We start from the raw sequence: 27,443 nt of genomic DNA, 5'->3' as shown, positions 1-27,443 counted from the left end.
TAAACCCTGCAATGTGTTGTCATGGTAATGTCTTCACTGTTAAGCATGGTGTTGTTATCCCAATGTTCTGACTGTTGTACACAGGTGTCGCTCAAGGGATCATCACAGGTATCCGAGGCCTGTGTAACGGACTGGGGCCGGCAGTGTTCGGTTTCATCTTCTATCTCTTCCACGTAGACATCTCTGCCAATGGGAGCGAGCCACAGGGCCACAAACACCCCAAAACATCTAACAACACATTTAGTCCCCTTCCTAAAAATTTCCAGGTATGACTGAAGTATTTTACAGAGAAAGTATCTTTAAACGTGATGATAATAGTTTTGTATCCACATAATGTTTTGTCTTTCAGAAAACTTGCACTTAACATGTATGAAGGGAGACAGACCACTTTAGATCAGATAGTTTCAGTTGTCATGTGATTGTGACTGTGTTGGAAACTAACTGTTTATCCAAATTGCGTCATATCTTGAGAAATTCAGAGCTCCAGTTAAGCTGCGTATCTGAGTAAAATACGCATCAGAAATGCGGAAATACGCATTAAAATATAATCCAAGCGTATCAAATACGCAACGAACATTACAGATAAGCTATAATGCATGGGTAAAATACCCACAACACCAACAGCTTATCTGGAGCTCTGGTAATTGCTGGCCTTGGACAGATTCTTTTGTGGAGAATAAAACCTGAAACTATCTTATGTGACGCATGGGGATGCCAGAATAGGTCCCCTGGGCTGAATGCCATTTGTATGACGGACTTCATTGGGAATCAGTGGTTTCAATGTTTGACATCATACCCCAACAGGGTGGATCGTGGCTCATGTTTCCATGGTTCCAGGTTTGCATGTTCCAAACTTGAATATTTACAGGCTGCCATGACACTCATTCATAGATTAGAACATGTTGTTTGTTGAATCCAAGCTGTTTCAGTTGCTGTTTGTTGACTTTGTGGTGCTGATCTGAGTGTGTATCAGTATCCAAAATAGGAGCCTGAAATATTTTTCTACGTACCCGATTGTCTAGTAGAAAATTTCCTTGCTTCACTGACACGCACAATTTGTAATCAGACACTGATATGTGACTCAAGATCACAAGATCTACATCTTTGACTATACAGCTGTAAATGTTACAGAGTAAAGTCAATCTCAGAAAAAGGTTGATCTCTGGCCAGAACCTTTCTAGACACCGGCCCACTTAGCTTGTGGGGAGAAGAACATATTTCTGACACTGCTGTGTATTGTTTCAGAATGTGGTGCCAGGCCCACCATTTGCATTTGGAGCTGTGTTGGTGATTCTAGCGTTGCTAGTTGCAGTCTTTCTCCCCGACAACCCACATGGTAATGTCAACAAGTCCTCCACCAAGAAGATCCTGCCATTGTCATATGACTACCAAAAGGAATCAGGTGTGTAGCTTCAGATAAAGGTCGTAGGTAGCAAGTATCTGCATCAGTAAACAATCTGTCTTAAACTTTTCTGAGATATTTCAATTAAACTCTTAATGACTTTATCACATGCTAATTGCTTCTTTAAACATGTTGCTTTGTATGTTGTTTTGCTGGGCACACTTGCTAATGCAGTTCACACTCTTTCTCTGGAGTGAGTGAGTGAGTGAGTATGGTTTGATGCCGCTTTTAGCAATATTCCAGCAATGTCACATTGGGGCTTTTTCTGTGGAAGCATTGAGACTAATGTATTGCTGACACAGAAAAGAACACGTCAAATTATGTGAGGGGTGGTTGGGTAGCCAAGTGGTTAAAGCTGTTGCTCGTCACGCCGAAGACTCGGGTTCGATTCCTCACATGGGTACAATGTGTGAAGCCCATTTCTGGTGTCCCCCACCGTGATATTGCTGGAATATTGCTAAAAGTGGCGTAAAACCATACTCACTCACTCACTCAAATTATGTCCCCTTTGATCAGGACTATTTGAGTGTTACCATGGTTACTGTCAGCATTTTGCTTTCAGATGCGCTCAGTGTACTGTCATTTGATCTTACCAATGATATAGGTTCGCACTGATTATGTTTCTTGGTTTGGCAGCATCATACCCATGCTTGTGGGTTTCACCAAAGTGGTAAACATCTAAGACCTGCTTTCCCTCCACATTAAGCTGACAGGCCATGATATGACTGGAATACTGTCCAAAGCGGCGTTAAACCCGCTCACTCACTACTAATGATATATGTATGTAAGTCTTTCTACAAACCTTATCATGGCTAGCATGGATCAGACTTAACCGCATGTGTTTCCTGTTGCAGGAGTGAAGAAACATGAAGAGGAGCCTCTGATGGAAGAGCCAGAGGCCGACTTATAGCAGTAGTCTCCCCTAGGCTCTTTAACTGGTCAAGGTCATATTCTACATATTCAAACTTCACGAGAAAACAGATCATTTGCACCAAATGTTGAAAGGAAGAGAAATTTCTTATTTAAGGGAGTCACAGGGTTCCATGAAGAGTATTCTCCCTTGTGTGGAAAGATATCAGAGTTATCTCCCTTCTTGTCATGATTTTGTAAGGAACTGAAACGCACTCACTGTTTGCAATGTGTACAGACTTTCTGTCCTTGATGGCAAGAACCGGTATTACACTCTGACTCTGTCGCATGTAGTTCCAAGACTTGTATGGTCCCTGTCAGTCATAGAATTAATCCCAGTCTGTGACTAAGTGTTTCACATGGTCTGCTTGTTGTCAGTGTTCATCATCCCACTGTTTGTGTCGTCTTCAACAAAATATCTCAGTATTATCAGCCGGAGATACAACATCAACAGTCATGTCTAGGGATGGATTTCCACACAGATAGGGTCTCTTGCTCAATCTCGTAGCAATTTTAAACAATAATGCCAATGATCTTTTCTTCAAATCAGTTATTTTCTAATCAGAATATGACTAGCGTATGAAACCTTATTGATTGTTGATAATCCACATCTGTCATGAAGTGTGTTTTGTACAGTTTGAAAATATAGATATTTTATGCCAGAGCCCTATATTTTAGCATATATTGTACCAGTAGATTTGAAAGTAGAAGTTTGAATTTTTTTTTCGCCTAATGACTGACAATCTTTTGCATGTTTTGAATAGAAGATATATGAGTATCTTGTATTCTGCCAAATTAACTGTTTTGCCAAATATGGGACATATGGTGTCCCAGTTTGTCTAGGAGTGATGTGAGGCTTGACAGATATGTTCCCTTTGTGTTTGAGTTTTTCTTCTGTGTTCGAGACAAAAGGATGGTAAATATCTGTGACAGAGATGTAGGTAGATTGGTAGATATAGGAAAACTGCAACACAAGGTAGAAAGACAGGGATTTTGATTGACGTTGAGATTATTCTCTTTAAATGGAACATTTCAACCTCATAAGTAGCGAAAGAAAAATACAAGCATTGATTCTGTTAAACTGCAAATGATTGCGGATGATTCATGTGTAGCCGTGATCAGTGTTTTTGCAAGGATCAATACTGTAAGACCTATCTTTATTTACTTTCCATATTCAAATTTGTATAGTGTGTATTTTATGATAAACAGTTAATAAATGGATAGGTTCCCTCCATGCAGTTAGCAGACGGGATATCCTGTAGGATATGCTACAGTATTAGGAGTATGTATTAAGATAAGCCATAAACAAGAGGACAATAGGTATTAAGTCTCTGGCAATATCCAGGAAATTAAGGGGGCATGGGGGACCCAGTCGTTTAAGGAAACGTGATTCGCTGTGCAGAGTTGCGTCCCTTTGGCACGCCAGAAACCAATGATTGTGGGTTCGATTCCTGGTTCGCCCCAATTATGTTTCTATAGGTTTGTCAGCACCATACCCGTGCTCGTGGGTTTCACCGAAGTGGTAAACGTCTGAGACCTGCATCACTTCAGGCTTTCCTCCCACATCAAGCTGACACACTGCGATTTAACTCGAATACTGTTCAAAGCGGCATTAAACCCAACTCACTCACTCACTCCAGGAAATTAAATCGAACCCCAATAAGATGTAGGATGGCATATTTCAGTGATTTTAAATATTTAGGTGACAGATGTTGGGTGAATGGTTCATATGTTACATGCTTCCTTATGACTTTTGACCTCAGATATGTAAAGACTAAACTGATGTGGGAATGGAAGATTACAAGATTGTGTTTGTTTTATTGTTCTCAACACATGTTTTGTAAATATGCGCAAGGAATTTGGATGATTCTCTTGTTTTTTATGTGTTTTGTGACATTTTCATATTCCTCGTGTAAGATATTGATGTACTGATTTGCTGTGTCTCTTGTTCCTGCCAAGTATAGCTTCCCCAGGGATATCTGCATGACTTAAGTTCTTGTATTGCTGAAAGTTTAAGTTTAATGTATTCACTTTGTTATCAAATGTTACGGACAGTCTCAACAAAAGATGAAATGAGGTTAATTTCATTTAGGAAGAACACCTGATAAAAATGCTATTTACTAGAAATACAAACAAGAAGTTTGCAACATTAATACCGTACTCGACGTAATAACTGATAAGCGCTCTCAGCATTATTTGCTAATAAATTGGCTAGTGAACAATCTCAACTAGCACCCCTTCCGATTGATCAATGTATACAAGACTTATTTGTTCGTGTGTAAAATGCACTCATGTGTTATATGCACCCTTAATTATGGGCAATTAAATCCTGGAAAACTATATCTGTCGTATGTAAACATTTCAGGCTGTAAGCATAAACCAAGAAATGTGCGATCTATTAGCTCTGGTTTTCTTCACCAAAATAATATTCTAATAAGAGCCCCCTATTTCTAATTTTGAGAGCGTCATGGAGTCTTATTACGTCGAATACAGTAGTGGTCTGTAAAGCATGGTAATTAACTATTAACAAAGAGAAAATAAGCATATGGTTTTGAAATTGGTAGGAAATGTAAATGTGTTTATTTTAAGATTGTGAACTCTTTTACGTAACTGTAATGCCATTATATGACTTAAATACTATTCAAGGCAGTGTAAAACTCACCTCACCTGCCGTAGCTTTCTCAATGTGTTTTATGTCTTTATGTGAATGTCTTTTGAGTTACCGGTATGAGTATATTGGAAACAATATTGAGAAGTGTTTCCAGCAATGTCTCCACATTAACAGCTTAGTTTTGTGGAGATTTTATGTTGAAACTACCATATTTGGTACCCTGCGCCAATTAGGGCCTCGGACCAACTTCATGACCAATTTGGGAGTAATCTTTATATGTACCCATTACTAAGACTGACAATTTGCATGATGGTCCATATTGTCTTGTGTATATTTCAATTTATTTACAGACAACGGCATTGCAGAAGGGGTTCATAAAGTGCTCCCCTTCGTCAAATTTCTGTTATGGCATATACGGTATTTATTGCTCAGCTGAACATGTGTATGGTCACACCTGCCGGTGTGTCAGTCACGTCAGATTTAGCTACCTCGGCTTCCCATCCAAGATATATCTGTTTGAAAAATACCTATGATGTTGCCTGGATTTGTGATTTGTCAGGATTAGGGATGTTAATATGAGAAAACAGCTTCATCATCTCCCGGTGGGAGGGGTCGTACCTTTGAAATAACTTAAGTTTGCAATTAGCATCAGTTCACTGTTTTCCCATTTCTTTGAAAGCTAGGTAAGTCAAACATATCTCATGAAAAATACTTTTATTTAATATTTATTGCATTTAGTATTTAGCTACATTAAGACTGTATCATATTTTGGAGAATGGAAGATTTAAGTTTTCGCGTTTTTATCCTGTGTGTATGATTTTTGTGAAAAAAGTGAGTTAGCGTGGCTCCGTATATCAGTTAGTTAGTTTGGTAAGTTCAATTAATTATAGTAAAAATTGGAATGATTTTTTCCTTTTTTTGGCCTTGTGTGTGAGTCTTTGGCGTATAATTTGCTGATGTGTCTTATCATAGCTCTCACTCACTGTACAGGTGTACACTGACTCAATGTACAGACGTGACAGCTTCAGATTATGTACAGGTCTAACAGCTACGGTTAGGACTAGGTAAGCTAATGTCACCCCAGATATTTTTGCTGTCTGTGATTTTGATTAGCTTGTCTTCCAATTCTGGCTACCAATGAATCAAGTGCAATGCTCCCATTGTTTTGTTTGAACATCATCCAACATGGCATGCAAATATTTTTGAAGATTTGTAAGCAGACTGAACATCTATATAATTTTGGTAGTGACAATCATTTTCAGAGAAAAGTAGAAGCGTATTTCATCATTGTTTCATCGTGGACGTGTGGAATGTGTCCAAATGTCTTTGAGAGCGAATGGGGCCATTGTACCCCCTGCTCCAGCTCCTGCCAGTTTCATGGGACTGTTTGTCCAGTAGAAAGTAACACTTTATCATCAGCCATGTTTACCAGAACACACACAGCTCTGAACACGGCATTGAGCTTGGCCAGAGTGAGTGAGTGTGTTAGTGAGTATGGTTTTACGCCGCTTTTAGCAATATTCCAGCAATATCACGGCGGGGGACACATTGTACCCATGTCGGGAATCGAACCCGTCTTCGGCGTGAAGAGCGAACGCTTTAACCACTAGGCTACCCGACCGCCCCTAAAGAGCTTGTCCTGAAGTCCCTACAGGGCATGTGTTCTGTATGATTATGATTTTCTTTTATGGTTTAAAACTGCATAAACCCCACAAAGTAGAACTTGAGATGTGCTTGTATGTGTGTCCAGCTTTTCAGTGTAATTTATCTCTCAAACAATACTGTAGTCATTCCAATGTCAGGAACTCTGGCCTCCTCTCCATGTCAGTGTCAGTCTTTCACTTACCTACCTTTCATTCAGGAACCATCTTTCTTTGTGGACACCTTTAAGATGCTTAGTAGGTAGGCTATGGATAATCCAGGTTTTTTACAGGTGTAACTGCAGTGTAATTGAAGTATACTATAGGTGTATCTGTGGGTGGGACTGCAGTGTAACTGAAGTACGCCATAGTGTCATTTAGGTTTTCACAGTTGTAACTGTAGTGTAATCTAGGTCATGACAGGTGTAACTTCTGTACCTAGTGTAATCTAGGTCAGCACAGGTGTAATGTTAGTTGCATATGTGTAACTAGTGCAATCTAGGTCAGCACAGGTGTAATGTAAGTTGCACAGGTGTAACTAGTGCAATCTAGGTCAGCACAGGTGTAATGTTAGTTGCATATGTGTAACTAGTGTAATCTAGGTCAGCACAGGTGTAATTTAAGTTGCACAGGTGTAACTAGTGCAATCTAGGTCAGCACAGGTGTAATGTTAGTTGCACAGGTGTAACTAGTGCCATCTAGGTCAGCACAGGTGTAATGTAAGTTGCACAGGTGTAACTAGTGCAATCTAGGTCAGCACAGATGTAATGTAAGTTGCACAGGTGTAACTAGTGCAATCTAGGTCAGCACAGGTGTAATGTAAGTTGCACAGGTGTAACTAGTGCCATCTAGGTCAGCACAGGTGTAATGTAAGTTGCACAGGTGTAACTAGTGCAATCTAGGTCAGCACAGGTGTAACGTAAGTTGCACAGGTGTAACTAGTGCAATCTAGGTCAGCACAGGTGTAATGTTAGTTGCATATGTGTAACTAGTGTAATCTAGGTCAGCACAGGTGTAATTTAAGTTGCACGGGTGTAACTAGTGCAATCTAGGTCAGCACAGGTGTAATGTAAGTTGCACAGGTGTAACTAGTGCAATCTAGGTCAGCACAGGTGTAATGTAAGTTGCACAGGTGTAACTAGTGCAATCTAGGTCAGCACAGGTGTAATGTAAGTTGCACAGGTGTAACTAGTGCAATTGTGGTCAGCACAGGTGTAATGTAAGTTGCACAGGTGTAACTAGTGCAATTTTGGTCAGCACAGGTGTAAAGTATGTCGCGCAGGTGTACCCAGTGCAATCTAGGTCAGCACAGGTGTAACTAGTGTAATCTAGGTCAGCACAGGTGTAACTACTGTAATCAAGGAAACTACAGGTGTAACCGTTATGTAATCTTGGCGTACTACAGGTATAACTAATGAAATCAAGGTTACCACAGGTGTAACTTGTGTAATCTAGGTAACCACAGACATAACTATTGTGTAGTCTTGGTTACCACAGGTGTAACTAGCGTCTTTTTGGTTACCACAGGTGTAACTTGTGTAATCTAGGTAACCACAGGGATAACCAGTGCACTCCTGGCATACAGCAGGTATAAATGTAGTGTAATCTAGGTTACCACAGGTGTAACTATAGTATAACCAAGGTTACCAAAAGTGTACATGTTAGATAACCTAGGTGTACCACATGTTTATCAGTTTGTATATAGTAGGTCCACCAATGCTACATCAGTGTACAGATAGTAACTCATGCATAACCTGAGTGTATTTAGCTTAATACAAAGTAAGCAACAAAGTACCATTAAACAAAACTGGAATCTGTGATGAAGTGCAATTTGAAGGATTGTAGAACTGATATGAAAGTTACAAGCCTCCTTTGAATCTATTGACATTCTATCTGTTAGCTATGAAATGTGTACACACAAGACAAGGAAGAACCAGCCAAGTCAGCATTTCCTGTCTTAGATTAGTAGTCAGTAATACAGGGCCCAGTTCTACTAAGAGATCATGTAATTATGTCTCTTGTCAGCCTATGTATGGAGGTCGCGACCTTTGTGGTACTAAGATTGCTTTGTCACACAAGGTCAAGGTGATCCCACTAAGTTAGTCGGAGAGGTTATCCTAGTTCGCGGAGGTACATTTTTTATTATTCTGTTCATTCACTGTAGGTCAGCTATCATTTGACGTGATCATTATGTTATATTGTGATAAGTAAAGTGTGATTTTTAAGGCATGAATACTAATTGTTAGGTGAAATAGTTCTTTTGGTCAAACTACATGTCATTGTTTGGTGTGAATTTCTTTAGGACATCTTCATTTGTTATCAGTATTTAGTACTATAAACTCATTTTCTACCACAAGGGGTTGTTTTAGTAGAACATACTGATAGCATTGAACTATATCTGTGTAACCATAATCTCCATCATCATCATCATCACCACCACCATCATCATCTTTAAGACGCATCTATTTAAACTAACAACCTATCCCTCATTAGATGTTATTCATGATGATTCTAGTCTCTCTGTGGTAATGATTTGAGAAGGTTCCAGCATGTGTTGTGGATGCTCATGAAATGTTGCCATCGGTCTTATCTAATGCAAATTGTTTATATTGAATCTGTTAATAAAGACAACCATCAATAAAGATCTTACTATGATGTATTCTGAATGAGTAATAATTGCGCTATTTTAAAATAAGAAACTTTATTAAGAAATAAATTCAGTGTTATATGGTTGTAATGACCACCATTATGATGGAACTATGATATCTTTGTGAATATGGACCCAATCATATTTGATGAAGAGCTTCAGTTTGGAATAGAGTCTGAGAGATTAATTGATCCGATTATTCTAGTCCTTACACTTAATTCTGATTCTGCATGTAAGCTTCAAGTGAGTATCTGTGGGTCTCAAGGTTGATCCACCCTACTGAATGTAAGTGGACTGTGCCAGCACAGTGTGTATATATGAAGTAAGGATGTTCCATTGTTTTATGAAGGGGCCATTTGTCAGTAATTGTGACCACATTTGCCTTATAAACATTATATGTGAGCCTGAAGGGAAAGCTGCATTGACATGATACTTTCAGAGTCACTTGTTGGTCTAGAAAATGTGAAGCTCTACAGAGATTCTGCCAGGCCAGAGCACACAGTATACTCATGTTCTCATATATTATTTGGGAGCTATTCAACACTGTCGTCATATACGTTATACATTTTGATTTTTAATACTCAAAATTATTTAAATAATTCAGTGTTTTTAATTCTAGTATACTTTCCTGAATAATTTGTTTTGGAATTGTGTTGCCTTATTGAAAATTTAACAGTTTTGATGTGTACGGTAAAATCTTATGGACTTAAACTCCATGTGTTCGATATATCAGTCAGGCAATGAAACACTGTTTCCGAGGATGCCAAGTTGTCAAGGGTTACCTGTCAGTACAGAGGAGAAGAGCTGTGCGTCCTGCCCTACAGAGCAGATGATGTATGTTATTTCTTTTGTGTTATTACCATATAAGTCATATATATATATACTACTCAACATCTGCTGCGGACCACACCTTTGACTTCAGATGACTCGATCCTAGGCAATTGTAGAGTAGTATGCCTCTCACATTCCTGCTTTTCTAATTTCTGCTGATGAAATTCTGGCAGAATCTCTCCTTATCAAGTGTTGTTGTCAATGATTAAACAGAATTTATATATCATCCTGAAAAAGCAGTGATGTATTTACTTTTTTCCAGGTTTGTAAGGGTAACATTTATATATGATCCATTGTACCTCCATATAACCACATTAGATTTCTGATGAACAGTCTAGATGCCCTCTCAATGGAAGTGTTGTGTACCTACTCCTCAACTGTTATCTGTAGATTGTTTTACTGGTCATATACATGCCACATATGTCATGGTATCCCTATGCTGTACATGTCATCGTGAATAAAATCAAAAGTCATCACAATCTCTTGTTGTCTTTACATCACTTTTCTCTCCAAGGACACGGGAGGGATTCCGGGTTAGAATGTGTCCTCGTGCGTGAAGGAGCAAGGGGGTAACCTGGTGGTTATAGCGTCCCTCATCACGCAGAAGGACAAGGGAGAGATTCTGGGTTAGAATGTGTCCTCGTGCATGAAGGAGCAGAGGGGTAACCTGGTTGTTGTAGCATCCCTCATCACCCTGAAGGACAAGGGAGGGATTCTGGTTTAGAATGTGTCCTCGTGCATGAAGGAGCAGAGGGGTAACCTGGTGGTTATAGCATCCCTCATCACGCAGAAGGACAAGGGAGGGAGTCTGGGTTAGAATGTGTCCTCGTGCATGAAGGAGCAGAGGGGTAACCTGGTTGTTGTAGTGTCCCTCATCACGCAGAAGGACAAGGGAGGGATTCTGGGTTAGAATGTGTCCTCGTGCATGAAAGAGCAGTGGGGTAAATTGGCGATACAGCATCCCTCATCACCCTGAAGGACAAGGGAGGGAGTCTGGGTTAGAATGTGTCCTCGTGCATGAAAGAGCAGTGGGGTAAATTGGCGATATAGCATCCCTCATCACGCTGAAGGACAAGGGAGTGAGTCTGGGTTAGAATGTGTCCTCGTGCATGAAGGAGCAGTGAGGTAACCTGGTGGTTATAGCATCCCTCATCACACAGAAGGACAAGGGAGGGATTCTGGGTTAGAATGTGTCCTCGTGCATGAAGGAGCAGAGGGGTAACCTGGTGGTTATAGCATCCCTCATCACGCAGATGGACAAGGGCGAGAGTCTGGGTTAGAATGTGTCCTCGTGCCAGAAGGAGCAGTGAGGTAACCTGGTGGTTATAGCGTCCCTCATCACACTGAAGGACAAGGGAGGGATTCTGGGTTAGAATGTGTCCTCGTGCATGAAGGAGCAGAGGGGTAACCTGGTGGTTATAGCGTCCCTCATCACATTGAAGGACAAGGGAGGGAGTCCAGGTTAGAATGTGTCCTCATGCATGAAGGAGCAGTGGGGTAACCTGGTGGTTATAGCGTCCCTCATCACACTGAAGGACAAGGGAGGGATTCTTGGTTAGAATGTGTCCTCGTGCATGAAGGAGCAGTGGGGTAACCTGGTGGTTATAGCGTCCCTCATCACACTGAAGGACAAGGGAGGGATTCCGGGTTAGAATGTGTCCTCGTGCGTGAAGGAGCAGTGAGGTAACCTGGTGGTTATAGCGTCCCTGATCACGCAGAAGGACAAGGGAGGGATTCTGGGTTAGAATGTGTCCTCGTGCATGAAGGAGCAGTGGGGTAACCTGGTGGTTATAGCATCCCTCATCACACTGATGGACAAGGGAGGGATTCTTGGTTAGAATGTGTCCTCGTGCATGAAGGAGCAGAGGGGTAACCTGGTGGTTATAGCGTCCCTCATCACGCAGAAGGACAAGGGAGAGATTCCGGGTTAGAATGTGTCCTCGTGCATGAAGGAGAAGTGAGGTAACCTGGTGGTTATAGCGTCCCTGATCACGCAGAAGGACAAGGGAGGGATTCTGGGTTAGAATGTGTCCTCGTGCATGAAGGAGCAGAGGGGTAACCTGGTGGTTATAGCATCCCTCATCACACTGAAGGACAAGGGAGGGATTCTGGGTTAGAATGTGTCCTCGTGCGTGAAGGAGCAGGGGGTAAATTGGTGGTTATAGCATCCCTCATCACCCTGAAGGACAAGGGAGGGAGTCTGGGTTAGAATGTGTCCTCGTGCATGAAGGAGCAGTGGGGTAACCTGGTGGTTATAGCGTCCCTCATCATGCAGAAGGACAAGGGAGGGATTCCGGGTTAGAATGTGTCCTCGTGCATGAAGGAGAAGTGAGGTAACCTGGTGGTTATAGCGTCCCTCATCACACTGAAGGACAAGGGAGGGATTCTGGGTTAGAATGTGTCCTCGTGCATGAAGGAGAAGTGAGGTAACCTGGTGGTTATAGCGTCCCTCATCACACAGAAGGACAAGGGAGGGATTCTGGGTTAGAATGTGTCCTCGTGCATGAAGGAGCAGTGGGGTAACCTGGTGGTTATAGCGTCCCTCATCACGCAGAAGGACAAGGGAGGGATTCTGGGTTAGAATGTGTCCTCGTGCATGAAGGAGCAGAGGGGTAACCTGGTGGTTATAGCATCCCTCATCACACTGAAGGACAAGGGAGGGATTCTGGGTTAGAATGTGTCCTCGTGCATGAAGGAGCAGAGGGGTAACCTGGTGGTTATAGCATCCCTCATCACACTGAAGGACAAGGGAGGGATTCTGGGTTAGAATGTGTCCTCGTGCATGAAGGAGCAGTGGGGTAACATGAAGGAGCAGTGGGGTAACCTCACGCTGAAGGACTGGTTTTCATTCCCCACATGGGTACAACATGTGTAGGCCATATCTGGTGATGCTGTGATATTGCTGGAATATTGTAGAAAGCAATGGAAACCATACTGATTCTTGCATACAGATCAGCTGATTTCCATAGTTTGTTTGAATAAAAGTTGAATGGATCATAGTTATGACAATATATTTCCTAGTTGGTTTAATGTCATTCAAGGCAAAAATATTTGGTTCCCCTATATCTTTGATGATTTTAGAATATTATGACTGCCACTGTGACTTAGTTGATTGCATGTCTATGTACCCCGATGTCATGGATTGTTGCTCATAATATAAATCACTGGCTTGGTCCAGATTTGATTATTTACTGGCTGACCTCAAATAGCTGGAATATATTGCTGAATGCAGTGATAAACAACAAACAAACAAACACATAAGACATGGTCTTTGTTTCAGATATTAAAAAAAAAAAGCCCTGTCATCAATGTGTCATGATTTAATGGTAAGTGGTTGATTGAAAAAATACTTGTATCCTATGTAATAAGTCAACAGTGAACCAGTACGTATCACGAACTGAACTAAGCGTAAATGAAGTAAAATGCCCATACTGTGCTTCATGAGCAACATTGCTTTACTAGTGGGCTGCACAATGCAAGAGTTATCGAACTTGCATATAGAGGCGCTGTATACAGTGTTCGCCGGCACCAGTGTCGTTTTGACATCCAAGAAGCACCGGTTTCTCCTTCGTGTGGGCCCGTATTTTCGATCAAACTGGCGCTAGAGTGGTTAACAATGGATCCAAAAACATTCATGGATATTGCTACGGTGGTTACAAAACTGAAAATGTACCCCTATTTCGACATTGCACATTACGTGCTAATGTGCTGTTCGGTACGAGAGGATATGCCGCAAGGTGAGGATTCAGAGCCCTGTCATACCAGAACTATCTTTGGCAGTCGATGAAACCGATACCAAAACATAATGCACGTGTTCTTCGTGCTAATACATTGCTATTTGCCATGTTTTCTGATAATTGATCGCAATATTTGGTTGGCATCCCAACCTGACAGCTATCCTTGAATTGAAAATTCGTCTGCTAGCTTTTTGGCTTTGAATAATGGGCTTGACTTTTATTGGTTGAGTCAACTGTTATATTTCATCAATCAAATATTTTCTGCATATGATATTATTTGTCTAAATCGAATCATCAAGAATATTATTTTATGAAAAAAAAGATTTTGTGATTTAAAAAGGCATTTATTAGTCGTAAAGGTCAAATTTAGACTAGACAAGAGGCATGAAAGATTGCATGATAATTTAATTATAAGGGAAGTCTTCATAGAGGTCCCATTTGCTTTGATAAATCAAGGTATACCTCGTCTCAACTAGTCTTTAAAATGAGATATATGAACCTTTTGCAATTTGAGTGGTAGAATATAAGATAATATGCTTGTTTTTAAAGATAATATGCTTGTTTTTAAAGATAATATTTTGGGTATTGTTGTATAGGCCTAATTATTTCTACCCTAACAGACTCACTGTTGTATACTAACAAAGATAATTGATGAAGCCATTCAGAAGGTTATGTCCTATGTAATGTGTGGAAACTACTCATGCTGTATATATGTCAGATATTCCTTAAATAGATTTGCAATATGTGATGTTCTGAGGATGTCACCATGGTCACATGGTTTTTTTTCATTTTGTCCAACATGTTGAAGAAGCAAAGTTTTTTTTCACTTTTTATCACTTTTATATTTCAGATGATTTTTTTAGTATTAATAATAACCATGATCAGCATACTACTGTTGACTAATCATACACATATAATAGGGGCATGTTCTACATATTTGTTTTTGGATTTCAGCCAAACACCTTATTGTAAAGTACAGGAATTATTTCATATTTTTGGTCTCAGTTTAGCATATGTACATGTGTGAGCTAATAATTAATCCATAGCCTCATCATGCTCATAGGAGTATCAACCATACATATTGCAGCTCTGATCTCTTATCTCTCTTAGCATATAAGTTTAATTAGTTATCATAGATAAAAAGATTACTTATACTTTTCATTGAATTGGATTGAATATTGAAATAATTGGTATGTACCTGTAGAAGCTAAAGCTATTATTTTTAAGCTTGTGACATATATCTTATCTGTTCATACTGTTCAATTCCAATACTGTACATATTTTAAGGGTAACCATGTTAATAGTTACACAAGGAAATCTCATCATTGATCACCGTGAGAAATGCAAATCATTTTAACAAAAAAGCATTTATTTGGATATGTTGATAAGACCATTTGTAGACATGATAGGTATGCAGTAGAGATTGCAGTCAGGCTTGACTAGCTTGAAATCAAATAGCTTACCTAGATATATCTCTTGATAATGTACAAGGGATAAATTTAAAAAAAAAAAGTCCAGCATGATAAAAATAGTTTTGACTGACACTTTCAAACACTGTTTCTACTGATAAATACAGTGCAGTATACCAATTTGGTATACATGCATTCAATTTTACACAGTTATGACAATTCAGCATCATCTTTCTCTATGTATTATCTACACACAGCATCATTGAAGAAGAAACAGATGGCCCAAGATCAATAACCATGAGAACTGAAACACAGTTTAGTTTATGATGGATGTTGTATTGTTGTGCTAATTGCAGATGTACACCATATGCTTGGCCATTCACATAACAGCTTGTCAGGCTGAGTGGGAGTGACTGTGTCCATTTAGAAGATGACACTTGATCCCACAGTATGACTGACTAATGACTTGGCCAGCTGAGCCAAGCTGTACCACATTGCTTAGATCAGAGATCATGGAGTCCATGAGATACATAATTGATCATTGAACCACTATTCAGGTTTTTGGAATTAAGGGGGGTTCTGGTGTCCTTGATCATTTGTTGACGTAGCTCCTTGAATCTGGAGATCCACTAAATTGTTAACTTCTAATATTTAGGGTCATGCACAAGAATTTGTGAATGTACACAAATGAAAATATGTTTTCATTGACCCATGTACCCTCCTTTTTCCTCGGAGGATACGTGGGTCTATAGAGACATATTTTTTAGCTCACTTGACTGAGAGTCAAGAGAGTTTATTGCATGGCCTGTTTGTCCATTGTGCGTTCTAAACCAATGCAGCTGAAATTTTGTGTGCTTATTCCCACCGATGTTGACAACCTGATTTGTTCAAGAGCATCAAATCTCAATTTTCAATATGGCCGCCAGTCAATTTGTTACTACCTCTCGATCTTTGAAAACAAATTTAACTTGTGCATGTTGTGTATGTTTTTCTAAGTGTCCCCCTTTGTCAAGTTTCTAAGCACCAATGGTGCCTTTTACTAGAGCGAATACAGTACATAGAGTATGTAGACACTCATGACTGTGTTGAGACATATCAAGATATACAGCTTACAGCCTCATGATTTTGTGAACTTGAGGTTAATAGCTTAGTGGTAAGAAGTGTTTGCTATCAAGTATCATGTCACACCAGAGACTTGGGTTGGGTTCCCTCCATGGATATGATGTGACAAGGCCACTGTCAGCATGCTCAGTGTTCCCACTGAGTGACTGCAGTAAGGCATGAGGGTCAGTGTTCATCCAGTTAATCCCTACTTTCTCAATCTTGGTATATATAACATTTTTGTTTGGTATAGCCTAAAAAACACCTAAAAAAAATTAAAAGACACACCACAGGCAACTGCCCCCACTGCAAACAACCCGAAACCACAGAACACGCACTCATCCACTGCACCCACTACCAAACACACAGAACCACACTACAAACCACCCTCAATCTAAATAAGGTTCCTACTCTAGATGAAATACTAAACCCTCAAAATAAACTAGAAAACTTCAAGGCCCTAGGCGTATTCCTAATCAAAACAGACCTAATTAAGCGCATCTAAAAACTAATTAATCTACCAATCCAAAATCCAATAAACATACAAACACCCACCTCACCCGGCTCCCTTAGCATGCTTAGTTCCCTCCTCCACCCACCTCGGCATTTATTCTAAATTTAAAAATTCCAAAAATTCAATATAAGCAACCCCTAAAAGCCCCCTCTTGGGTTGCACACACCACTTTCACCCTTTTTGGAATACAATAAATGGTCCAGCCAGGCCCGTGTGCGAAATACGCTGTAGTCGGAAAGCGCACGTTAAATCTCAGTCGGTATAGCCTGTTTTTACACATACACTTGTAGTAGGATATGTTAATTTAATCTTTTCTTCCACTGAAGGGTATAATTGTTTATATTTGCAACCCCCACCCCAAATGCTCAAGAGTTCCATAAATGTTTAAGTTTGCTTAATTTGCTAATGTATATATGTTAGTCCTGGAATATATGTATTTTATGAAATCAAAACCAGTCTAGATTTATATAAAAGCTACTCTAGCCAGCTCGATGAAATCAGCATCAGGAAAATTAATTGTTTTCATTTTAGAGGAAAAAAATGTATTGTGTTGTAAAAGATTTCATAGACTATACATGAGACTATACTATCATGTCTACATATAGGTATATGTGCAAAGACAGGAATCAGTGATTTAACATAAAGGTTGTCTGGATTGAGGTCCCTGTCACTGTTTCTGGGTCAGCTAGGGAAGTGTCACTCATTCTACACCACCAATTTCACAAGTTAAAGCTGTAAGTTAAACAGCATTAAGTGAGTGTGCCTTGCAGCCATGGTGTGTGAAACCTGTCAAGTCTTAAACATCCCACTACTGTCAAGCTTATTGTTTTTCTTCATAGCCCATGGCTGTCTAATCCTCTTGCATTGTTTGCTGTAAGTCATTCGTACCAACACTAGCCCCCTGGTGTCGTTTCACAGTGATTTTAGGGCAAAAGCAGCTGATCTGAGGATTGTAACTTTAGATAGGTCCCCAGGTTATGGATAGTGAAGGAAGGGTGTTTCAGAAGAGACTGAACTTTGCAGTACACTGACTAGACCTGGCTCAGTGCCTAGGGCACCCCTTTGTGTGATCCCATTGTAGATATGTTTTATACTGGCGCATATATGTATATGTCACATATGTGTTAATGTTTGTGTAACTGAATGTTTTGCATGTCTATACTTGCCCCTTATTTGCCAACTGCTGTTCAAGACAACACAATCATTTGTTAATTGTGTTAATGAAAAATAATATAAGAAAAACATTTCTGGAATGCTCAACGATGACAACAATGAAATGATATGTCTCCAAATATCATTGTCAAATGATATTTGATTTTAGTTGTCTTATAAATAGCAGGGAATATACTATTAGGTCATGTTTTTAGGAGAGCTGAAAGCCTCTTGCTATATTTACACAGTGATTAAACAGTCCGAACACCCAGCCTTAATAAATTAACTACTTATATTACCCAACTAAATGACACATGCGTCTACAGTTACTACTGAAATTGATCCCAACTTCTACTGCTTGTTATTTCACTTATAAAAATTGTCATTGTGTGTAAAATTGTATATTGAAGAATGAATTTGCAACCAAAGAAATGACCTGCCCCAAACTGCTTGTAAAGAAGTATTGCTCACAATCCGTTTACACCAAGTGCTGCGCAGTGTTGACGTGATGCCTGTATCACCAGGGCGGCAGATGCACCAAAACACTGAACATTGTGTCTACTGAACAGATAACACTCTTGCATAGACCAGTGTCACTTACTCTCTTGATTAATTTACCTCCTGTCTCTGTTGTTTTGCCAGTATCAAAACATCCGTCTCTGTAACCTTGTTACACTTACAGTCATAATTTATTCTTATTCAAGATTGTTTGAAGATGCTCAACTTAAACAAGAGCCCGAATAATCCTGTTGACGGCATTACATTTATAGATAAACCCTTTTGTTTATTCATGCCTCTGTTTTGATAATACTGAGTTGTTCCAGGAATAGGGGGCGGTCGGGTAGCCCGGTGGTTAAAGCGTTCGCTCGCCACGCTGAAGACCCGGGTTCGATTCCCGACATTGGTTCAATGTGTGAAGCCCATTTCTGGTGTCCCCCGCGGTGATATTGCTGGAATATTACTAAAAGCGGCGTAAAATCAAACTCACTCACTTCAGGAATAGACCTTGCAACGTCTGAGCATGCTGAGACAAGCGGAAAACTGAAACTTTTTTCATCAGTATTAATTATGATGAATAGAAAGACAAAACGTTTGTCCAAAGTATACCACGTAGAATATCACACATGGTATTTAGTACTATTTACCTGTGATTGGTGTCATGGTTGCTTTAAAGGACGTTGTTAAGGGGCCCCAAGCATGCTGTAACTACTTCTGAATTATTATGTAGGGATATTGTAATACATATTTTTCAGTACCCAGTATGTACATGATGTACAGATCACATCTATTTGTGTTATCAGTTATGGTTAATACATAACAGAAATGTGCTTGTAATCAAACCTGATCATGATACCTAGGTATTCAAGTTTGGTGTATAATGTCTCGTAATGAGCGGCATCTTGTATCACACAGTTTATCTCATCTTGATACCCTGCACTGATACCCATACAGTTATCAATTGTTGATGCGTTTCCTATCTTTTTATCGCTGTCTTTATTACATTGTATTAGGCTGCATCAAAAAAGGGAAAGCATTTTATCTCAAATGTGAGGAGGGTGGTAGGACTTTATTTCCATTTTTTTGTTGAAAACTAAAGTGATGGAGGAACATGATATATTTTCTCCCTACCAAGAATACAAATAAACAACTGGTCATGCAAAAAACTGTGCTCTGTTATACACTGTCAGATGTCAAGCATTTCCTTTGATATTTTATTGAAGATGATACCTTGATTACTTTATCCATATGGAATGCTATAGATGAGGTAATACAGTAGGCTAAGTTCACAAGCACAAACCTCTTAACTTGACAGACATTGACAGAGAAGAAATGTCTTTTCAGCCCTGACTTGAAATACCTGTGAAGATCCGGGGTAGAATTGGTGTTCAACGACCCATGATTGCCGCAAAAGGCGACTATGCTTGTCGTAAGAGGCGACTAACGGGATCGGGTGGTCAGGCTCGCTGACTTGGTTTGATGCATGTCATCGATCCCAATTGCGTGGATCGATGCTCATGATGTCAGTCACTGGATTGTCTGGTCCAGACTCTATTATTTACAGACTGCCATTATATAGCTGGAATATTGCTGAGTGCGGCTTTAAACAACAAACCAACCAACCAACCAACCAACTTGAATTATCATAAAAATATGGTCAAACTATAAAAAATACGCCATTTCTAATCATGTGTAACCATTAAATTTGGAATTGCATCCGTAGGGTAGTGCATCTGCCAGGAGCAAGGAAGGTCGTGGGTTTGATCCCTGTCTCGTTATGCCAAAAAATGTTAAAAGATTTGGAATACATGTATCACTCAATGCACATAAAGTATGCAAGTATCAACTCTTTACCCTGTTTTAGCCAGTACTAGTAATTAAACGTTCAGGGATCCATACCATGCATAGTGCATATGATCACGATACATGACAAAAGTGTGTTATATCCCAGTTTGACTGAACGCAGTTCCTATCATCCCTAGTCCTACCAATACACGCAGTCGGCTTCCTTCAGCTCAGAACCGCTAAAATATTATTCTTAGATTTTGTTAGGGCTTTCTGATAATCAGTAACTAATGAAGTTATTAAAGTAATTCTATTAAAGGATTTAAGAACGAAATGTCTGATTACTGTGTGGAAGATTTGACATGCTGAAGCAACCTGTGTTTAATGATGCTTTGATAATAAACTGTAACGTACGCAGCTGTCCATAATTCATGTAACATGGATCACTGATGCATAGCCATGTTCAAGTAATTACATTTTTAAGCCATTATCCAGCGTCTCTTTGAAATAAATGTAATTTGTGTCCATGTTAGAACTGGCAGATCTTTGCTGACTTTTGATCTGTCAAAACGAAGCATAATTTCTGTCAATTCCTGAGCTGACAGGGGTGATCCTGCAGCCCTGATTGAAAGAATCTCATTAGAATCACACTCACATTCAGTGGGAGACCAATAGCTGGTGGTGTGATCTAAGGCTAATTATCTCATGTCTTCCTAATCTGCCAACTTTCTTATAGCCATGATGTGGTTGGGTCGATGAGCACATGTTTGGATTTAGTTTGGTTTATTTAGCATGTTGAGTTTTCATACTCTAACTTTTGTAAGTAAATATTTTCAACTGGAATTGCTCAAGGTGGTGTTATGTCTGGGTAAATTAGATCCAGGCCATATACCGATGTATATTTTCATCATATGGAATATGTTATACACACTGCTGAAGGTTGGGGAGCTGATACATGTAAAGCCTTCAGACTTTGCTGATGGTGTGATATTATTTAGGTTAGTAGATTGACAAAACTGTTGGGGTACGTCCTGGGAGGCAAAGAGCAATTGAAGAAATGTTTGTTGCTTTGCTGTTTTACGCCACAGTCAGCAATATTCAAGCTGTGTCAGCAGTCTGAAAATTATCAAGTTTGGGCCAGGCAATTGTTGTAAAGCAGTGGGTAATAGCATGACTAACGTCTAATGTAGTTGGGGTACAATCAGCCATGTCACAGACCCTGATGACCAGACTGAGACTCCCATTTTAGTCACCTCGACTGACAAGTTGGAGGTAGTGGGGACATGTATTTTAATCGGAATCCACATATGAGCGCCGTATTATGTTTATGTTTACAGACAGGGTATAAGTTCATATATATTTCGTTTATTGACAATATATGCCATTCCTATCTGATAAAAGGCAGGTCACATGACCGCAAAACAGACAATCTTAAGTGTATATAAAACTGCACATTTTGACGTTCATACATGTTGCACAAGTCTGTATTCTTGAAATGAAGTAAACACTGACAAACCCATGGGAATTCACAATCCCAAATTAATGCAGAAGTGTTGGTTTCTGATCACTTACACACTTTAATCTTGAACTGGGAGTGTTTGCATACTTCGGTAAAAGTGAGAGATTTTGACTGCATGTCTGTGATCGAATATACTTGCTATGACCCGTCCTTGTCACAGAAAAAAGAAATGCACTCCCAAACTATCAACTCGATCCATGCCTGAACTGACTGTGAGCGACATTCAAAACATGTTCATCAGCATTCTATAGCAATCTATGAATTGTAAATGCATTACAAGTTACAACACACCTTTACTGTGACTGACTAAGTGACCTTCCGAGGTGGTCAGTTCTCCTCTATTGGTGATATTATTTAAATCAGTTTCTTGTAACTAAACTACGAAAGATGTTACTGTAGAGCAGACTGAGCATACATAGGCTCATGTGTTAGTATTTTACCACGAAACAACTCTTTATTGTAGGGCAATCAGTGTAATCATGAAGTCACACATACCAAATGAAATTGTATGTACGACCTTCAAGCACTGGACCATGTAACTACTAAAAATAATTACTCGTCTGCAAGTTTGTTTGTTATTATTATTAGTTACATGGTCCTGTGCTTCAATGCACAACATGTGCAAAATATGGATATTAAAAATGATTAGAATTGAGTTTCACTTTGTCTGAGTTCATTTGAGTATGACCATTCATACTCCAATGAACTCAGTGTTAGAGCCTATTCTTAAATGTATGTTGATAGGTACCGGTACCATGTCTACTGCAGTTTAATACAAAAATTATGTTAATGATACCCGGACATATATCATAGTAGTTATCATAGCTCAAATACAACCTGGAAATGAAATATAGAGTCTGTTTACACAGTATTATTAAGATAATCGTCTTGAAAGTAGGTTGTCAACACTCAGCTCTAACAGGAAGTCAAACATTCCTGTTTCCCAGGCAATGATAGTATGTATGGGATGTTAATATTGTTATATTAACTTACCTAATTCAGCATTGACATAGGTTACAGTTAAGTTACCATGGTTACTTTACTCATGCTAAGGATATGCTATACCATTCTGCCACTATGTACTTTCCCATGTGTGTAGTGAGGGCACATTTTCGTGAACAGGTCTTCAGCAAACTATCCAGTGATTTATTATGAGTCCAGTCATATCTAGAAATTCACTATGAAAATAGGATTTCAAATTGCTAGGAATAGGCATAATGAATCAATCAAAGCAATTTGCAAAGACTAATTTATCCTATGATGTATACATGGTATCAGTGATAGAAACTAACAGTTTTAGTCCACTAGTCCTTAGAATGAAAACATATAGCAAAACCCTTATAAAGGAGAAATTTCTACTTGTCCTTATCATGCTTATGATACCTTAACTATTGGGCAGTTTGGCAAGGACTATCAGACTAGTGCCATTTTCTAAAGCTGTGATATAGGGAATAATGACATGAAAACATCATGTAAATAATGTGAGGGTTCAAGTTACAGCCGAACACTACAAGGACCATGCTTCATTTCCATCTAGTGTGTCACCCAAACACACTGATTTATATCACATTTTTCACATTTTGTAATGTCATGCTCTATATGAACATGAAGATTTATCTTTATTAAATGTCTCACAAACTATAGACCAACATATCATGTACCTACATGATAAAGTATGGTGTCTTTTCTTCACTGGCTTCAGACGTTATGTCCATGCCTCCAAGGCATCTGCTGCCATTGTATAAGAAGCTATATGATTGTCATGACTGGTGTGTGTGGCTGAGTGGCTTTGTCAGGACATATCTGACTATAGGAGCCAGGTGCTGTGTAGCTAGGTTAAGTGTACAGATTGTTAGGAAGCTAAGCTGCACTGCTGTGCCTCTGTAGCCCTTACTGTGGCACCATGTGTTTCAACACATCACTCCAGTAACCAGCAGTGTACCAATGCTAGTGCAGTTGGGCCAACATTGTGATACTTCAGCATGGGTACTTTGTGAAGGCTTCTAACACGTCTAATGAGAGATTGCACATTGAATTGAGCTCAGGTGTTTTTCAAGATTGCTTTAGTTATTTCTCATCTTTGATGTAAGGAACTGAGGATACAGTAACTGATGTATACACATCATGCCCTAGCCTTGCTCCAAGGCTGTAGTGAATGATAAGTCCTTGGATATATTGTAATTCTTTCCTTATTATAGGCAAGTCTAGATAAGCGGGCAGGACAAAATAGGGACAACTTGTTGTTATTATTTATTATAATCTAGAAATTATGATTAAAACTAATGATGTTTGCCTTAGAGAATTGTGCAAGTCAAATCATACCAATGATGAGGCTGTAGTATCAAGGAAGACAGCATTGACATGGATTTCGACGTGAAATAATGAAAAAGAAGATGAAATCCATATGTCAAGGCTGTCTTCATGTCATGATACACAGTTGTTGAAGCAATGTACACATGTATTGAGTCTGCATCATATGAATCTGTGTTAGACATTAATTGAGGTCCCAGCTGGGGGTATTTAGGTTTGTTGCTCTGGTATTTGAAACAAGGGATTCTATATTTCTATAATTGTTGACATAAGCATGATAAGGGACTCACTAATGTTTCACTGAATATAACAAATAATACATCAACTGCTGACTTATTATTGTATTCGTGAATAATATTCGTATTCATTACCCTATATTTGTGATACGAATCGTATTTGCCTCATAGGTTATTCATTGCAGCCCTAGTCACCTGCTTCTTCAGTCCTGTCAGATTATGTCAAAGCACAGCTTAGACTAACATTTAGTCTATGAAATTTTATGTAACACAATACCCTTCTCGACTCTAAAAATAAAAAAATAATTTTCCCTATTGTGCAAGTCAAGTCATACCCATGATGAGGCTGTAGTATCAAGGAAGACAGGATTGACATGGATTTCGACGTGAAATAATGAAAAAGAAGATGAAATCCATATGTCAAGGCTGTCTTCATGTCATGATACACAGTTGTTGAAGCAATGTACACATGTATTGAGTCTGCATCATATGAATCTGTGTTAGACATTAATTGAGGTCCCAGCTGGGGGTATTTAGGTTTGTTGCTCTGGTATTTGAAACAAGGGATTCTTTATTTCTATAATTGTTGACATAAGCATGATAAGGGACTCTTTGACTTTAATGCTTATATTTGGACACACTAGGTCATGGGGCCCCTGTCATAATACTCCTTGTTGAGAATTTATTATGTTTCAGCATTGTTTATAGGGTTCCTAGATTAAACTACAAGAGCAAAGTACTCCAAGGACTGCAGAGCCCTGCATGATTTCTGACACTGTAGATAGTAACTACATTATACTGTTTATACTGCCGTGATCTAGCATGTCTAGTATGGGCACGTCCATGGTCTTGTAGATAGAGCATCAGCTCGTAGAGAGCAGAAGGTTGGTGTTTCAATTCCCAGCCACACCATTTCAAAAGATGTTAAAAGATGGTACATATTGTTGCCCTGCCTGGCATTTGGCATAAAGGGGACAACAGGACAGATCAACTTGGAGACTTTATACAGTGTCTTAGTGGGATATTCATGTTAAAGCACACACACACAAACTGCAATTACCAGAGCTCCAGATAAGCTTTTGGTGTTGTGGGTATTTTACCCATGCATTTCTATCTGGGTATTCAAATTTCTGTTGCCCACTAGTTTTTACACATGTGGGTATTTAAGTTAAATATTTAAAAACACTATTCATCTAGTCCCTGCAAACTGGTGTTGTGTGGGTTCGAGAGCTTTATAGGACTCAAAATACCATGATACTTCCACAAGAAAGTGTGATGGCAAATGATCATGATGTAACTGTCATCGTGGAGTTTGGCAAGGTTGACGGAATGCCCGTTTATAATTTCAAAATAAGTTGCTGATTTGCCAATCGAATACGCAGGGTTACTTCACAATATTTGATGATACGCACGTTTTATTTTTGTAGCGTAGGTTGCGTAATTGATACACTTGGATATTATTTTACTGCGTATTTCTGCATTTCTGATGCGTATTTTACGCAGATATGAAGCTTATCTGGATCTTTGTGACCTGTAGGTAACGCATCTGCTTTACTTACAAAATAAATTCCAGAATGGTCAGTGAATTTGTGGCTCGGCACTGATTGCATCAACAACAGCTAGCTTTTTTGATAATGGTTTTACTATTGATATCAGTGCAGGTTGTTGGTGTATCTGTGGTACTCCCACTGTGCCCATTATGGCTGTCTGGATGACACTGTAATTAATCATTGTAGGTCATCTCAGTAGGGCCGTTACGATTCACTCGCGTAACCGGTGAATCGAACCGTATCCATTCATGAATTCAATTCGTTATTTGTTGCCACTAGAATAGAATATTTATGAATATGCAATCATGTGCATTTACATACCCTGTACCTAAAATGTCCATAAGAACATATGATATGCATAGTTTTCTTTAACATGTTTAAAGACAACACTCTTATAATATTTAATTTGACAGGAATTTGGTCACTGGTCATTGTAATATTCGTATTCATTACCCTATATTTGTGATACGTATTTGCCTCATAGGTTATTCATTGCAGCCCTAGTCACCTGCTTCTTCAGTCCTGTCAGATTATGTCAAAGCACAGCCTAGACTAACATTTAGTCTATGAAATTTTAATGTTTCACTGAATATAACAAATAATACATCAACTGCTGACTTATTATTGTATTCGTGAATTAATATTCGTATTCATTACCCTATATTTGTGATATGAATCGTATTTGCCTCATAGGTTATTCATTGCAGCCCTAGTCACCTGCTTCTTCAGTCCTGTCAGATTATGTCGAAGCACAGCTTAGACTATCATTTAGTCTATGAAATTTTATATTACACAATACCCTTCTCGACTCTAAAAATAAAAAAATAATTTCCCTATGATGATTTCATAGACTGTTGAATAGAGCAAGCTAGAGCTGGCTAGACTTGCTTTGTATACGTTTCTAGATTGTTTTTTTTTGGTGCAGGACTAGGTGCAGCTAAACCTACATGTGTGAGTGGTAGACCGCTGACTGTATATGCATGCCTGGGGCACTGAGACACATCACCACTCTAGAAACATGACCCCAACAGCCCACTTTCTTGCCTTAGCAGAACCTACACACCTGCCAAATGCTTCAGCCAATGGGACAGCTTGAAATATTCACATCAGGAACCATTGCTGCCAGATGACTCAACTTGGAAGGTCAAAGGTTACGTAGTAATGGCTGTCTTTGTTTCCATGGAAACTGGAAAACAATTGTGGTTGTTCAATATAGAACAAGTATTATCTTGGTAAGAACATCTAAGTATAATGTTTTGGTAAACATGACATTGAGAAACATGATAAACAATGATGCTTGGTGTAATTAGTCAATTGAGAAATCACACACTGAGCACTATTTTTTAAATTGTTTTGAAGAGCTAAAATCATGTAAAATATTTAGGAATAATTAGGGTAACATTCTCTTGCTAGCTTATCTTGCTTACACAGCATATTTCTAGTATATGTACTATCGCCATTCCACACTGAAACAATCGCTGGATGGGTGATAATATAATGTTAGCCAATGGGCAAGTGTACAAACTTTGTGCATTAAACATGTCTATAGGGGAGATACACATCTGCTTTGCTTTTAGACTTTCGGGTTAATT

General features: G+C 39.1%; 2 protein-coding genes across 6 annotated transcripts in view; both read left to right on the top strand.

Moving 5' to 3' along the window:
* Nucleotides 1-10,504, top strand: part of LOC139480506 (hippocampus abundant transcript 1 protein-like) — a 52,451-nt gene extending 41,947 nt beyond the window's left edge. For all 5 annotated transcript variants that reach the window (XM_071263597.1, XM_071263596.1, XM_071263600.1 and 2 more), the window contains 3 exons: nucleotides 85-266; nucleotides 1,246-1,402; nucleotides 2,257-10,504. In XM_071263597.1, coding sequence (XP_071119698.1) covers nucleotides 85-266; nucleotides 1,246-1,402; nucleotides 2,257-2,312 — 395 coding nt within the window. In that variant the 3' untranslated portion in view covers nucleotides 2,313-10,504. The remainder of the gene's footprint in view (nucleotides 1-84; nucleotides 267-1,245; nucleotides 1,403-2,256) is intronic.
* Nucleotides 10,505-13,558: 3,054 nt separating this feature from the next.
* The window catches only part of LOC139478524 (trimeric intracellular cation channel type 1B.1-like), a 41,067-nt gene continuing 27,182 nt past the window's right edge, over nucleotides 13,559-27,443 (top strand). Inside the window, exon 1 of the mRNA XM_071261017.1 lies at nucleotides 13,559-13,777. Coding sequence (XP_071117118.1) covers nucleotides 13,657-13,777 — 121 coding nt within the window. The 5' untranslated portion in view covers nucleotides 13,559-13,656. The remainder of the gene's footprint in view (nucleotides 13,778-27,443) is intronic.

The sequence above is a fragment of the Haliotis cracherodii genome, unplaced genomic scaffold (assembly GCF_022045235.1).
Source record: "Haliotis cracherodii isolate W230 unplaced genomic scaffold, xgHalCrac1.p SCAF_4, whole genome shotgun sequence".
In the NCBI taxonomy this organism is placed as follows: domain Eukaryota; kingdom Metazoa; phylum Mollusca; class Gastropoda; order Lepetellida; family Haliotidae; genus Haliotis; species Haliotis cracherodii.
This window is presented reverse-complemented; position numbering and strand designations above follow the sequence as displayed.